This window comes from Alosa pseudoharengus, unplaced genomic scaffold (assembly GCF_046254945.1).
Source record: "Alosa pseudoharengus isolate Yale_2024_CS ecotype anadromous, Long Island Sound unplaced genomic scaffold, YU_APseudo_1.1 YU_APseudo_1.1_scf_5, whole genome shotgun sequence".
Taxonomy (NCBI): Eukaryota; Metazoa; Chordata; class Actinopteri; order Clupeiformes; family Clupeidae; genus Alosa; species Alosa pseudoharengus.
This window is the reverse complement of record NW_027468837.1, coordinates 40,617,918-40,632,917: the sequence shown is the minus strand read 5'-3', so window position 1 is coordinate 40,632,917 and position 15,000 is coordinate 40,617,918. Positions and strand designations below refer to the sequence as shown.

Below are 15,000 nucleotides of genomic sequence, written 5' to 3'. Positions count from 1 at the left end.
CAGACAACTAACAGGCATCAGGACGAACGTAAAGGGGGCGCTTGAAGACGCACCAGCCAGCAATATTTCTGATGATGTATTGGCGTGAAGTTTCGTGCACAACGACAAACAGGAGTGCAGCATTCTCGAAAAACAATAAGCAGAGTGGGCTGCCATAACATCAGTGGAAAACATTACTGCAGGCTTCAACGTGGCTGTTTACGATTAAAAATGTCAAACAAATTTCGCCTACGTAGAACTCACGACTGCACAGTTTGCATACCGCTTTGTCCTTCTCCATAGTTCACCCAAAACCCGAAGTGCTTCCATATCGAACTCCTCAAGTTATTAGGGCTTATCACTCGTCTCTCTCATGCACATACACACACACACACACACACACTACACATACACACACATTAGGGCTTATTACTTGTCTCGCTCATGCACATACACACACACACACTACACACACATACACTACACACACATTAGGGCTTATCAGTCGCCTCTCTCATGCACATACACACACACACACTACACACACATACACTACACACACATTAGGGCTTATCAGTCGCCTCTCTCATGCACATACACACACACACACTACACACACATACACTACACACACATTAGGGCTTATCAGTCGCCTCTCTCATGCACATACACACACACACACTACACACACATACACTACACACACATTAGGGCTTATCAGTCGCCTCTCTCATGCACATACACACACACACACTACACACACATACACTACACACACATTAGGGCTTATCAGTCGCCTCTCTCATGCACATACACACACACACACTACACACACATACACTACACACACATTAGGGCTTATCAGTCGCCTCTCTCGTGTCGCACAGGTTGATCACGTTGTCCTCCATTTTTTGGCAAAACACCAGCAGCACAACAGCTGATTAAAACAGCTGTTTCTGGTGCTTAAAATTGGTGGGAATTTTCTTTTTAGCTTTCGCAATGTCTACTGCACTTTCGGAATTCTTTATTTTCTTTTGCTGCTTGTTTGTGAGTTTTGTTACATCTATCTTTTTTATTTGTTTAATTTGTTTAAAATGAAGTGTACATATTTGGTTACAATCGATTCCATATTTTAGTTTTCGAAACTTGTGTTGGTTGGTCCAATCGATTGTGCAATGGATTTTGGAACGTAAAGTGAGCGCCCTACTGGCAGAACTGTCACACTTTATGTGACACGTTATTTACTTACAACATGACGCTTGTGTTTGTTTGTTGTTTGCTGCCTGTGTGTGTAGTTGTAAGTACAAGCTGTCGGAGCTGAATCCGATGCTGCAGGCGGTGACGCTGCGGGCCTCGTCGTACGACGTGTGGACGGCTCAGGTGAAGGGGATGCTAGAGGCCAGAGGAGACCAGAGGACAGGTGCGTTACTGCGGTAACCGCATCACAGCACTATACTAGTCCACCTTGCAGCATCATAACACTACATTACATAACATTACATAACATTACATACTTCATTCATTCAGCCACACACACACATGTATGAAGGTATACACAAACATGCCTAAATACATACATGCATAAATACATACACAGACATGCAGGATTAGAGCATTGCACCATCTGGGGCGATTAGAAAAGTTTAAAAAAAGAACTGTGAGTGTTCTACTTGATTCATAAAGTTTTTATTGACACTCAGGAGGATTTAGCACCCAGTTGAGATGACACTAAGGTCTTGAGGTGTTGACATTGCACCATGTAAGAGATGATGGTCATTTTGATCCCACAGATGAATAGAGACCCAGTCAGACCAATAGTATGAAAAATCAGGAACAGAGTTTTGTTTACAATGATGCGCACGACAGCATGACTTAACCTAAAGATCCATCAGCTGCTCTAGCTAGACAAGGAAATAGAGATGGCATTGGTCATCCCATCTCACATGGACTACACTAAATCAGACTCCTGGCAATCCGGAGCAGATGGCTTCTGACGCAGCCATGCAGAACAGGGAAACACTGCAAAGTCATAATATTCCTGCTCATCTCTAAACACAGTCACACACAGATATACACAGGGACAGTACAGATATCATACAGTCATTACATAGAATCATACTTTTAGTGTCAAAGTCGGCTTTCTCTCAGAGATAAGACAGCATTTATAATCCTAAAGAGTGTGTGTGTGTGTGTGTGTGTGTGTGTGTGTGTGTGTGTGGGAAGAGATGAGAGTTTTGTATCTGAAATCAGTGGTTGGGTTCTGTAGTGGTATGTGATTTTGAACTGTGTGTGTGTGGTCAGACCTGGATGAGTTCCGCAGCAGGATGGCGGAGTCGGAGAGGAAGTCGTTTCCGGACAGCGAGCTGCTGCAGCGCCTCCGTGTGGCCATTCAGGAGGCCGAGAAGAGCGCCGGCGCTGCCCAGCAGCTGCTCAACGGCAAGAGGCAGACCAGGTACACACACACACACACACACACACACACACCACACACACATCACACGCTGCCCAGCAGCTGCTCAACGGCAAGAGGCAGACCAGGTACACACACACACACACACACACACACACACACACCACACGCTGCCCAGCAGCTGCTCAACGGCAAGAGGCAGACCAGGTACACACACACACACCACACGCTGCCCAGCAGCTGCTCAACGGCAAGAGGCAGACCAGGTACACACACACACACACACCACACACCACACACCACACACCACACACACACACACACACACACACCACACACACACACACCACACGCTGCCCAGCAGCTGCTCAACGGCAAGAGGCAGACCAGGTACACACACACACACACACACACATACACACACACACACACACACACGCTGCCCAGCAGCTGCTCAACGGCAAGAGGCAGACCAGGTACACACACACACACACACACACACACCACACGCTGCCCAGCAGCTGCTCAACGGCAAGAGGCAGACCAGGTACACACACACACACACACACACACACACACACACCACACGCTGCCCAGCAGCTGCACAACGGCAAGAGGCAGACCAGGTACACACACACACACACACACACACACACCACACGCTGCCCAGCAGCTGCTCAACGGCAAGAGGCAGACCAGGTACACACACACACCACACGCTGCCCAGCAGCTGCTCAACGGCAAGAGGCAGACCAGGTACACACACACACACACACACACACACACACACACACACACACACCACACGCTGCCCAGCAGCTGCTCAACGGCAAGAGGCAGACCAGGTACACACACACACACACACACACACACACACACACCACACGCTGCCCAGCAGCTGCTCAACGGCAAGAGGCAGACCAGGTACACACACACACACACACACCACACGCTGCCCAGCAGCTGCTCAACGGCAAGAGGCAGACCAGGTACACACACACACACACACACCACACACACACACCACACACACACACCACACACACACACACACACTGCCCAGCAGCTGCTCAACGGCAAGAGGCAGACCAGGTACACACACACACACACACACACACACACACACCACACGCTGCCCAGCAGCTGCTCAACGGCAAGAGGCAGACCAGGTACACACACACACACACACACACACACACACACGCTGCCCAGCAGCTGCTCAACGGCAAGAGGCAGACCAGGTACACACACACACACACACACACCACACGCTGCCCAGCAGCTGCTCAACGGCAAGAGGCAGACCAGGTACACACACACACACACACACACACACACACACACACACACACACACACACACCACACGCTGCCCAGCAGCTGCTCAACGGCAAGAGGCAGACCAGGTACACCACACACACACACACACACCACACGCTGCCCAGCAGCTGCTCAGCGGCAAGAGGCAGACCAGGTACACACACACCACACGCTGCCCAGCAGCTGCTCAACGGCAAGAGGCAGACCATGTGTACACACACACACACACACACACACACCACACGCTGCCCAGCAGCTGCTCAACGGCAAGAGGCAGACCATGTGTACACACACACACACACACACACACACACACCACACGCTGCCCAGCAGCTGCTCAACGGCAAGAGGCAGACCAGGTACGCACACGCACACGCACACAGACACACACGCACACAGACACACACACACACGCATGCACACACACACACTGGTGCTACAGAGATTGATACTTACTGTATGTTGCACAATCCACTAGTAGTTACACACACTGTAGGCACGGGGCAGCCGTGGCCTACTGGTTAGCGCTTCGGACTTGTAACCGGAGGGTTGCCGGTTCGAGCCCCGACCAGTAGAAAGCGGCTGAAGTGCCCTTGAGCAAGGCACCTAACCCCTCACTGCTCCCCTTGAGCAAGGGACCTAACCCCTCACTGCTCCCCGAACGCCGCTGTTGTTGCAGGCAGCTCACTGTGCTTAGTGTGTGATTAGTGTGTGCTTCACCTCACTGTGTGTTCACTGTGTGCTGAGTGTGTTTCACTAATTCACGGATTGGGATAAATGCAGAGACCAAATTTCCCTCACGGGATCAAAAGAGTATATTTACTGTATTACTTACTTACACACACACACACACACACACTCTCTCTCTTCACTCTCCACTCCCTCACTGCTGGTTGTGTGTGTGTGCAGGTATCGCTCAGGAGGAGGGAAATGCCAGAACCAGGTGACTGTGGAGGAGCTGAGAGCGTTCGTCACACAACTCTACAACCTGCCCTGTCATATCAGACAGGCTCCACTGTTAAAGGTACACACACACACACACACACACCTCAGACACTACACACAACTCTACAACCTGCCCTGTCATATCAGACAGGCTCCACTGTTAAAGGTACACACACACACACACACACACACACCTCAGACACTACACACAACTCTACAACCTGCCCGTCATATCAGACAGGCTCCACTGTTAAAGGTACACGTACACACACACTCCGGACATGACCTGCGTGTGCCATGTCACATCAGACAAGCTCCTAAAGACCCTACTACTAGTGAAAATGGTGTGTGTTGGGAGATAATCCAAATCTCTCTGTGTGTGTGTGTGTGTGTGTGTGTGTGTGTGTGTGTGTAGGACATGCTGTCTCGCGTGGAGGACTTCCAGCGGCGCTGTGCGGGTGTCCTGGCGGCGGAGCTGGAGAGTGTGTGTGTGGCGTCCATGCAGGCTCTGCTGGACGAGGGCGCGGGCTTCGACGTGGAGCTGCAGGAGCTGTGTGTGTTGCGTGAGCGCGTGGAGCAGGCGCGCTGGGTGGCGGCGGTGCGGGAGGCCTGCGCACACACACACGTGCTCACGCACACACACACACTCACGCTGGACAGCATGCGCAGGCTCATCGACCAGGGCGTGGGGCTGGCCGCACACGCGTGTGTGGAGCGGAACATGGCGCGTCTGCAGGAGCTGCTCACCGTGTGTGAACACCAGGAGGAGAGAGCCCAGCTACTGCTCACAGCCAGGTGAGACACACACACACACACACACACACACACACACACACACACACACACACACTGTGTATGTATATTGTATATGGGATTGTTAATATATGGGTGGGACAGGCTGAACTGTGTGTGTGTGTGTGTGTGTGTGTACAGGTCAGGTTGCGCACGCACACACACACACACACACACACACACATGCTCTATGAAGTCATGCATGAATTCAATATGTACTCGTCAGAAAGAGGAATGACACACACATTTCCTGTGTGTTAACCTCATAACTAAAGAAATCTTTAAAAAAAAAGTAAACTTTGGGTAGTAGCAGAAAATGCAACAAGGGAATTAAAGATAAGTCATTTTAATGCGGTGCTTTCAAAAGTTGTTAAAGTGGTATATCACCTTGTTACTTCTTTAAAAAGTATTATTAAATCATATAAAAGTAACATGATGCATAAGTGTTGGGCTGACTTAATTATGCCCAGAGGGGTTAGCTGCACTCTACTGCTCCTGTGTGTGTGTGTGTGGGGAGGGGAAAGTGCAGAGTTGGCGTTTGGACTGAAAGCAGCTTCCGGCCAGATTAGCTGGATCAGCCCTCCATGGGATTGTTCACTGGGCCGGCACCATCCCCTCTGTCTGCCACACACACACACACACACACACACTTGCACACACACACAATCTCTCTCTCACACACACACACTCACTCTTCTAGTCACTGGTCGACCACCCAGTGAAATGAGCAAGGCCCTAATCTTGTAGAGATCCTCTAGGAGAGTAAATATCCTGTTGGCATCACACACAAGCGCGCACACACACACACACACACATACTTCACAGATCTTCTATCGCAGAATGATCAGATAGTCAACTAATGTTGCCTAAAAAGGCACTATGTCTATCCATGTGTCTGACTCTGTGTGTGTGTGTGTGTGTGTCCAGACCCCGCCACAGTCTGGCCACTCTGGAGGCTGTGGTGCAGGAGGCCGAGAGTGTTCCTGCCTTCCTGCCAAACTGCCTGCAGCTCAAAGACGCCATCAGCAAGGCCAAGGACTGGCTACAGGAGGCCGATGCACTGCAGGTGTGTGTGTGTGAGAGAGTGCCTGTAGGGGAGCATTTATAATAAGAGACTCCTTCAGAAAACTAAAGATCCCGTCCTCTTGTCTGTTGGTCTAGTGTTTTATTGAGTACACTGGCAGAGGTTTATAGGAGCGTATATGAAAGTGTGTGTGTTTAACTGGGTGTATATGTATTTTGTGTGTGTGTTTAAATGTGTATGTTTAACTGTGTGTATGTGTGTGTGCGTGTGCGCACGTGTGTGTGTGCGCACGTGTGTGTGTGTGTGTGTGCGTGCGCACGTGTGTGTGTGTGTGCACGTGTGTGTGTGTGTGTGTGTGTGTGTGTGCACGTGTGTGTGTGTGTGTGTGTGTGTGCGCGCACGTGTGTGTGCAGCTGGGCGGGCGTGTCCCTGTGCTGGCGTGTCTAGGGGAGCTGGTAGGTCGAGCGCGTGGGATCCCCGTAGCGCTGGAGTCCGTGTCTCGTCTGGAGGGCCTCGTGGCCGAGGTGCAGGCCTGGAGGGAGAGCGCCACCAAGACCTTCCTGCCCCCCACCACACACTACTCACTGCTGGAGGTACGCACACACACACACACACACACACACACCTGCACCACACACTACTCACTGCTGGAGGTACACACACACACCTGCCCCCCACCACACACTACTCACTGCTGGAGGTACACACACACACCTGCCCCCCACCACACACTACTCACTGCTGGAGGTAACACACACACACCTGCCCCCCACCACACACTACTCACTGCTGGAGGTACACACACACACATACCTGCCCCTTGCCACACACTACTCACTGCTGGAGGTAACACACACACACACAAGCACATACCTGCCCCTTGCCACACTACTCACTGCTGGAGGTAACACACACACACACACATACACATACCTGCCCCTTGCCACACACTACTTACTGCTGGAGGTAACACACACACACATACACATACCTGCACCACACACTACTCACTGCTGGAGGTACACACACACACACCTGCCCCTTGCCACACACTACTCACTGCTGGAGGTAACACACACACACACACACACACCTGCCCCTTGCCACACACTACTCACTGCTGTACACACACACACTTACATTTATACATTTATTCATCTAGCAGATACTTTTATCCAAACCTGCACTGTGTGTGTGTGTGTGTGTGTGTGTGTGTGTGACCTTGTAGGTATTGTGCCCTCGCTGTGAGTCCGGTGGGGGCTCCCAGAGGTCAAAGGTGAAGCGAGTGAAGGAGACGTCGCCCCCCCTCCGACGAAACAGAATGGACTCCCTCAGTGACGTGGAGAAATCACTATCAGAAAGCAAAGACACCGCATCAGCTGTAAGACTCAGACACACACACACACACACACACACACACACACACACACACACACAGACACAGAGGGCCCGTTTACACGAAACCAACGGGTGTGTTTCTTCTTACCGTTTTCACACCTTTAACGATTCCGGCAAGAAAAAAAGTCACGTTGACACACAGAGGTGAAAGTGGCTAAAGGTGCTGTAGTGCATACGCCAGACCAGTGGGTGGCGCCATGACGGCCGTGCAGAGACTTCACATTTAATTTGCGTAGAAGACAAAACATTGTTTAACAGTTTGTTAAGCAGTCTGAGACTACAGAATTCGGTTTTCAATTAAACTGTGAAACGGAGCACCACTGGAGAAAACATTAACATGCTTTAGTCATGGTTTGTAGTAAGCTAATGCTAATGCTAAAGCTAATGCTAATGTTAATGCTAATGCTAATGTTAATGCTAATGCTAATGCTAATGCTAATGCTAATGCTAAAGTTAATGCTAATGCTAAAGTTAAGCTAACGTGTTCTTCTTACTTAGCCACAAAAGGCTGATACATTGTGCACATAAATCATGACTGGGGGGGAAAAAACATTTTAATATGAAAAACAAAAGGTTTGGTTTGTTCTGACAAGCAGCGTGTCCGGTCGAGTGTGGTGGCTGAGTTGAGGGGGTGGGACTATGTCGTTATAAAATTGCCGGCGTTGCCGTTTACACGGCAAAAGTTAGCAGGCGGTTTAAAAAAATCCCACTTCGGAAGCCGGTTATCGGTAATCGGTTACAGCCTCCTAAAATGCTGGGGTCGTGTAAACGCCTAAAGGTCTAACTGATAAGCTAAATAAAAACAAACAGCGCTGTGTAAAAGGCCCCAGAGACACACACACACACACACACACACACACACACACACACACACACACAGTCTGATGTAGATGATGAAGAACTGAAGGTAAATTGTCCTGTAAAGTTCGTTATGTGACAGTCACAAGAGTGAGCACTGACAGGGTCGCAATCTTTGTCCACCTTGTTGTGACTAACCTCCCATCCTGCTGTGTGTGTGTGTGTGTGTGTTCCAGATGGCCACGCTGGGTGAGGTGCGTGTGAAGGAGCTGGAGCTGGTATGTGCGCTGCGCAGCGCTAACGCCGCTAAGCTGCAGCCCGGTGTGGACGCCTCGTCCCTGCGCGTGTGTGTGTGCCAGTGCGCCCCCTCTGGTGGCATGCTGCAGTGCGAGCTGTGCCACGACCTCTACCACTCCAGCTGCGTGCCGGCGCCTCAGGACCCCTCGGGCGCGGGGGATGGGCGTCCGTGGCTGTGCCCGATGTGCTGGCGCTCGGAGAAGCCGCCCCTGGAGCGCGTGCTCCCCCTGCTGGCCGCGCTGCAGCGCATCCGCGTGCGTCTGCCCGAGGGCGATGCCCTGCGCTACCTCATCGAGCGCACCGTCCAGTGGCAGCACCGCGTCCAGCAGCTCCCCTCCCCCACTCCGCAACGCTGGCCCGCCAGCAAGAAACACACACACGCCGCTGCCGACGCTTCCACAAACGTACGTCAAGTGAAATATGTGTGTGTGTGTGTGTGTGTGTGTGTTATATTCCTCATGTCGGCTGTATGTGTGTGTGTGTGTGTTATATTCCTCATGTCGGCTGTGTGTGTGTGTGTGTGTGTGTTATATTCTATTCTTTAGTCAAGTGAAATATGTGTGTGTGTGTGTGTGTGTGTGTTATATTCTTTAGTCAAGTGAAATATGTGTGTGTGTGTGTGTGTGTGTGTGTTATATTCCTCATGTCGGCTGTGTGTGTGTGTGTTATATTCCTCATGTCGGCTGTGTGTGTGTGTGTGTGTTATATTCTTTAGTCAAGTGAAATATGTGTGTGTGTGTGTGTGTGTGTGTGTGTTATATTCCTCATGTCGGCTGTGTGTGTGTGTGTGTGTTATATTCTTTAGTCAAGTGAAATATGTGTGTGTGTGTTATATTCCTCATGTCGGCTGTGTGTGTGTGTGTGTTATATTCCTCATGTCGGCTGTGTGTGTGTGTGTGTGTTATATTCTTTAGTCAAGTGAAATATGTGTGTGTGTGTGTGTGTGTGTGTTATATTCCTCATGTCGGCTGTGTGTGTGTGTGTGTGTTATATTCTTTAGTCAAGTGAAATATGTGTGTGTGTGTGTGTGTTATATTCCTCATGTCGGCTGTGTGTGTGTGTGTGTGTTATATTCTTTAGTCAAGTGAAATATGTGTGTGTGTGTGTGTGTGTGTGTGCTATATTCCTCATGTCGGCTGTGTGTGTGTGTGTGTGTTATATTCTTTAGTCAAGTGAAATATGTGTGTGTGTGTGTGTTATATTCCTCATGTCGGCTGTGTGTGTGTTTGTGTGTGTTATATTCCTCATGTCGGCTGTGTGTGTGTGTGTGTGTGTGTGTGTGTGTGTGTGTGTGTGTGTGTGTGTTATATTCCTCATGTCGGCTGTGTGTGTGTGTGTGTGTGTGTGTGTGTTATATTCCTCATGTCGGCTGTGTGTGTGTGTGTGTGTGTGTTATATTCCTCATGTCGGCTGTGTGTGGGTGTGTGTGTTATATTCCTCATGTTGGCTGTGTGTGGGTGTGTTATATTCCTCATGTTGGCTGTGTGTGTGTGTGTGTGTGTGTGTTATATTCCTCATGTCGGCTGTGTGTGTGTGTGTGTGTGTGTGTGTGTTGTGTGTGTGTGTGTGTGTGTTATATTCCTCATGTCGGCTGTGTGTGTGTGTGTGTGTGTGTGTGTGTGTGTGTGTTATATTCCTCATGTCGGCTGTGTGTGTGTGTGTGTGTGTGTGTGTGTGTGTGTGTTATATTCCTCATGTCGGCTGTGTGTGTGTGTGTGTGTGTGTGTTATATTCCTCATGTCGGCTGTGTGTGGTGTGTTATATTCCTCATGTCGGCTGTGTGTGGGTGTGTGTGTTATATTCCTCATGTTGGCTGTGTGTGGGTGTGTTATATTCCTCATGTCGGCTGTGTGTGTGTGTGTGTGTGTGTGTTATATTCCTCATGTCGGCTGTGTGTGTGTGTGTGTGTGTGTGTGTGTGTGTGTGTGTGTGTGTGTGTTATATTCCCCATGTCGGCTGTGTGTGTGTGTGTGTGTGTGTGTGTGTGTGTGTGTGTGTGTGTGTGTGTGTGTGTGTGTGTGTGTGTGTGTGTGTGTGTGTGTGTGTGTGTGTGTGTGTGTGTGTGTGTGTGTGTGTGTGTGTGTGTGTGTGTTATATTCCTCATGTCGGCTGTGTGTGTGTGTGTGTGTGTTATATTCTTTAGTCAAGTGAAATATGTGTGTGTGTGTGTGTGCTATATTCCTCATGTCGGCTGTGTGTGTGTGTTATATTCTTTAGTCAAGTGAAATATGTGTGTGTGTGTGTGTGTGTGGTGTGTTATATTCCTCATGTCGGCTGTGTGTGTGTTTGTGTGTGTTATATTCCTCATGTCGGCTGTGTGTGTGTGTGTGTGTGTGTGTGTGTGTGTGTGTGTGTGTGTTATATTCCTCATGTCGGCTGTGTGTGTGTGTGTGTGTGTGTGTGTGTGTGTTATATTCCTCATGTCGGCTGTGTGTGTGTGTGTGTTATATTCCTCATGTCGGCTGTGTGTGTGTGTGTGTGTGTGTGTTATATTCCTCATGTCGGCTGTGTGTGGGTGTGTGTGTTATATTCCTCATGTTGGCTGTGTGTGGGTGTGTTATATTCCTCATGTTGGCTGTGTGTGTGTGTGTGTGTGTGTTATATTCCTCATGTTGGCTGTGTGTGGGTGTGTTATATTCCTCATGTCGGCTGTGTGTGTGTGTGTTATATTCCTCATGTCGGCTGTGTGTGTGTGTGTGTGTTATATTCCTCATGTCGGCTGTGTGTGTGTGTGTGTGTGTGTGTTATATTCCTCATGTCGGCTGTGTGTGGGTGTGTGTGTGTTATATTCCTCATGTCGGCTGTGTGTGTGTGTGTTATATTCCTCATGTCGGCTGTGTGTGGGTGTGTGTGTGTTATATTCCTCATGTTGGCTGTGTGTGTGTGTGTTATATTCCTCATGTCGGCTGTGTGTGTGTTTGTGTGTGTTATATTCCTCATGTCGGCTGTGTGTGTGTGTGTGTGTGTGTGTGTGTGTGTGTGTGTTATATTCCTCATGTTGGCTGTGTGTGTGTGTGTGTGTTATATTCCTCATGTCGGCTGTGTGTGTGTGTGTGTGTGTGTGTGTGTGTGTGTGTGTGTGTGTGTGTTATATTCCTCATGTCGGCTGTGTGTGTGTGTGTGTGTGTGTGTGTGTTATATTCCTCATGTCGGCTGTGTGTGTGTGTGTGTGTGTGTTATATTCCTCATGTCGGCTGTGTGTGGGTGTGTGTGTTATATTCCTCATGTTGGCTGTGTGTGGGTGTGTTATATTCCTCATGTTGGCTGTGTGTGTGTGTGTGTGTGTGTGTTATATTCCTCATGTCGGCTGTGTGTGTGTGTGTGTGTGTGTGTGTGTGTGTGTGTGTGTGTGTGTTATATTCCTCATGTCGGCTGTGTGTGTGTGTGTGTGTGTGTGTGTGTGTGTTATATTCCTCATGTCGGCTGTGTGTGTGTGTGTGTGTGTGTGTTATATTCCTCATGTCGGCTGTGTGTGTGTGTTATATTCCTCATGTCGGCTGTGTGTGGGTGTGTGTGTTATATTCCTCATGTTGGCTGTGTGTGGGTGTGTTATATTCCTCATGTTGGCTGTGTGTGTGTGTGTGTGTGTGTGTTATATTCCTCATGTCGGCTGTGTGTGTGTGTGTGTGTGTGTGTGTGTGTGTGTGTGTGTGTGTTATATTCCTCATGTCGGCTGTGTGTGTGTGTGTGTGTGTGTGTGTGTGTGTGTGTGTGTGTGTGTGTGTGTGTGTGTGTGTGTGTGTGTGTTATATTCCTCATGTCGGCTGTGTGTGTGTGTGTGTGTGTTATATTCTTTAGTCAAGTGAAATATGTGTGTGTGTGTGTGTGCTATATTCCTCATGTCGGCTGTGTGTGTGTGTTATATTCTTTAGTCAAGTGAAATATGTGTGTGTGTGTGTGTGTGTGTGTGTGTTATATTCCTCATGTCGGCTGTGTGTGTGTTTGTGTGTGTTATATTCCTCATGTCGGCTGTGTGTGTGTGTGTGTGTGTGTGTGTGTGTGTGTGTGTGTGTTATATTCCTCATGTCGGCTGTGTGTGTGTGTGTGTGTGTGTGTGTGTGTGTGTTATATTCCTCATGTCGGCTGTGTGTGTGTGTGTGTTATATTCCTCATGTCGGCTGTGTGTGTGTGTGTGTGTGTGTGTTATATTCCTCATGTCGGCTGTGTGTGGGTGTGTGTGTTATATTCCTCATGTTGGCTGTGTGTGGGTGTGTTATATTCCTCATGTTGGCTGTGTGTGTGTGTGTGTGTGTGTTATATTCCTCATGTTGGCTGTGTGTGGGTGTGTGTTATTCCTCATGTCGGCTGTGTGTGTGTGTGTTATATTCCTCATGTCGGCTGTGTGTGTGTGTGTGTGTTATATTCCTCATGTCGGCTGTGTGTGTGTGTGTGTGTGTGTGTTATATTCCTCATGTCGGCTGTGTGTGGGTGTGTGTGTGTTATATTCCTCATGTCGGCTGTGTGTGTGTGTGTTATATTCCTCATGTCGGCTGTGTGTGGGTGTGTGTGTGTTATATTCCTCATGTTGGCTGTGTGTGTGTGTGTTATATTCCTCATGTCGGCTGTGTGTGTGTTTGTGTGTGTTATATTCCTCATGTCGGCTGTGTGTGTGTGTGTGTGTGTGTGTGTGTGTGTGTGTGTTATATTCCTCATGTTGGCTGTGTGTGTGTGTGTGTTATATTCCTCATGTCGGCTGTGTGTGTGTGTGTGTGTGTGTGTGTGTGTGTGTGTGTTATATTCCTCATGTTGGCTGTGTGTGTGTGTGTTATATTCCTCATGTCGGCTGTGTGTGTGTTTGTGTGTGTTATATTCCTCATGTCGGCTGTGTGTGTGTGTGTGTGTGTGTGTGTGTGTGTGTGTGTGTGTGTGTTATATTCCTCATGTCGGCTGTGTGTGTGTGTGTGTGTGTGTGTGTGTGTGTTATATTCCTCATGTCGGCTGTGTGTGTGTGTGTGTGTGTGTGTGTGTTATATTCCTCATGTCGGCTGTGTGTGGGTGTGTGTGTTATATTCCTCATGTTGGCTGTGTGTGGGTGTGTTATATTCCTCATGTTGGCTGTGTGTGTGTGTGTGTGTGTGTTATATTCCTCATGTTGGCTGTGTGTGGGTGTGTTATATTCCTCATGTCGGCTGTGTGTGGGTGTGTGTGTGTTATATTCCTCATGTTGGCTGTGTGTGTGTGTGTTATATTCCTCATGTCGGCTGTGTGTGTGTGTGTGTGTGTGTTATATTCCTCATGTCGGCTGTGTGTGTGTGTGTGTGTGTGTGTGTGTGTGTGTGTGTGTGTGTTATATTCCTCATGTCGGCTGTGTGTGTGTGTGTGTGTGTGTGTGTGTGTGTGTGTGTGTGTGTGTGTGTGTGTGTGTGTGTGTTATATTCCTCATGTCGGCTGTGTGTGTGTGTGTGTGTGTGTTATATTCTTTAGTCAAGTGAAATATGTGTGTGTGTGTGTGTGCTATATTCCTCATGTCGGCTGTGTGTGTGTGTTATATTCTTTAGTCAAGTGAAATATGTGTGTGTGTGTGTGTGTGTGTGTTATATTCCTCATGTCGGCTGTGTGTGTGTTTGTGTGTGTTATATTCCTCATGTCGGCTGTGTGTGTGTGTGTGTGTGTGTGTGTGTGTGTGTGTGTGTGTGTGTTATATTCCTCATGTCGGCTGTGTGTGTGTGTGTGTGTGTGTGTGTGTGTGTGTTATATTCCTCATGTCGGCTGTGTGTGTGTGTGTGTTATATTCCTCATGTCGGCTGTGTGTGTGTGTGTGTGTGTGTGTTATATTCCTCATGTCGGCTGTGTGTGGGTGTGTGTGTTATATTCCTCATGTTGGCTGTGTGTGGGTGTGTTATATTCCTCATGTTGGCTGTGTGTGTGTGTGTGTGTGTGTGTGATATTCCTCATGTTGGCTGTGTGTGGGTGTGTTATATTCCTCATGTCGGCTGTGTGTGTGTGTGTTATATTCCTCATGTCGGCTGTGTGTGTGTGTGTGTGTTATATTCCTCATGTCGGCTGTGTGTGTGTGTGTGTGTGTGTGTTATATTCCT

General features: G+C 48.9%; 1 protein-coding gene across 2 annotated transcripts in view; it reads left to right on the top strand.

Annotated features, from left to right (window-relative positions):
• Positions 1 to 15,000, top strand: part of kdm5ba (lysine demethylase 5Ba) — a 43,094-nt gene that overhangs the window by 18,813 nt on the left and 9,281 nt on the right. For both annotated transcript variants that reach the window (XM_076267900.1, XM_076267901.1), the window contains 8 exons: positions 1,275 to 1,399; positions 2,281 to 2,431; positions 4,618 to 4,732; positions 5,069 to 5,448; positions 6,373 to 6,511; positions 6,883 to 7,062; positions 7,698 to 7,850; positions 8,902 to 9,366. In XM_076267900.1, coding sequence (XP_076124015.1) covers positions 1,275 to 1,399; positions 2,281 to 2,431; positions 4,618 to 4,732; positions 5,069 to 5,448; positions 6,373 to 6,511; positions 6,883 to 7,062; positions 7,698 to 7,850; positions 8,902 to 9,366 — 1,708 coding nt within the window. The remainder of the gene's footprint in view (positions 1 to 1,274; positions 1,400 to 2,280; positions 2,432 to 4,617; positions 4,733 to 5,068; positions 5,449 to 6,372; positions 6,512 to 6,882; positions 7,063 to 7,697; positions 7,851 to 8,901; positions 9,367 to 15,000) is intronic.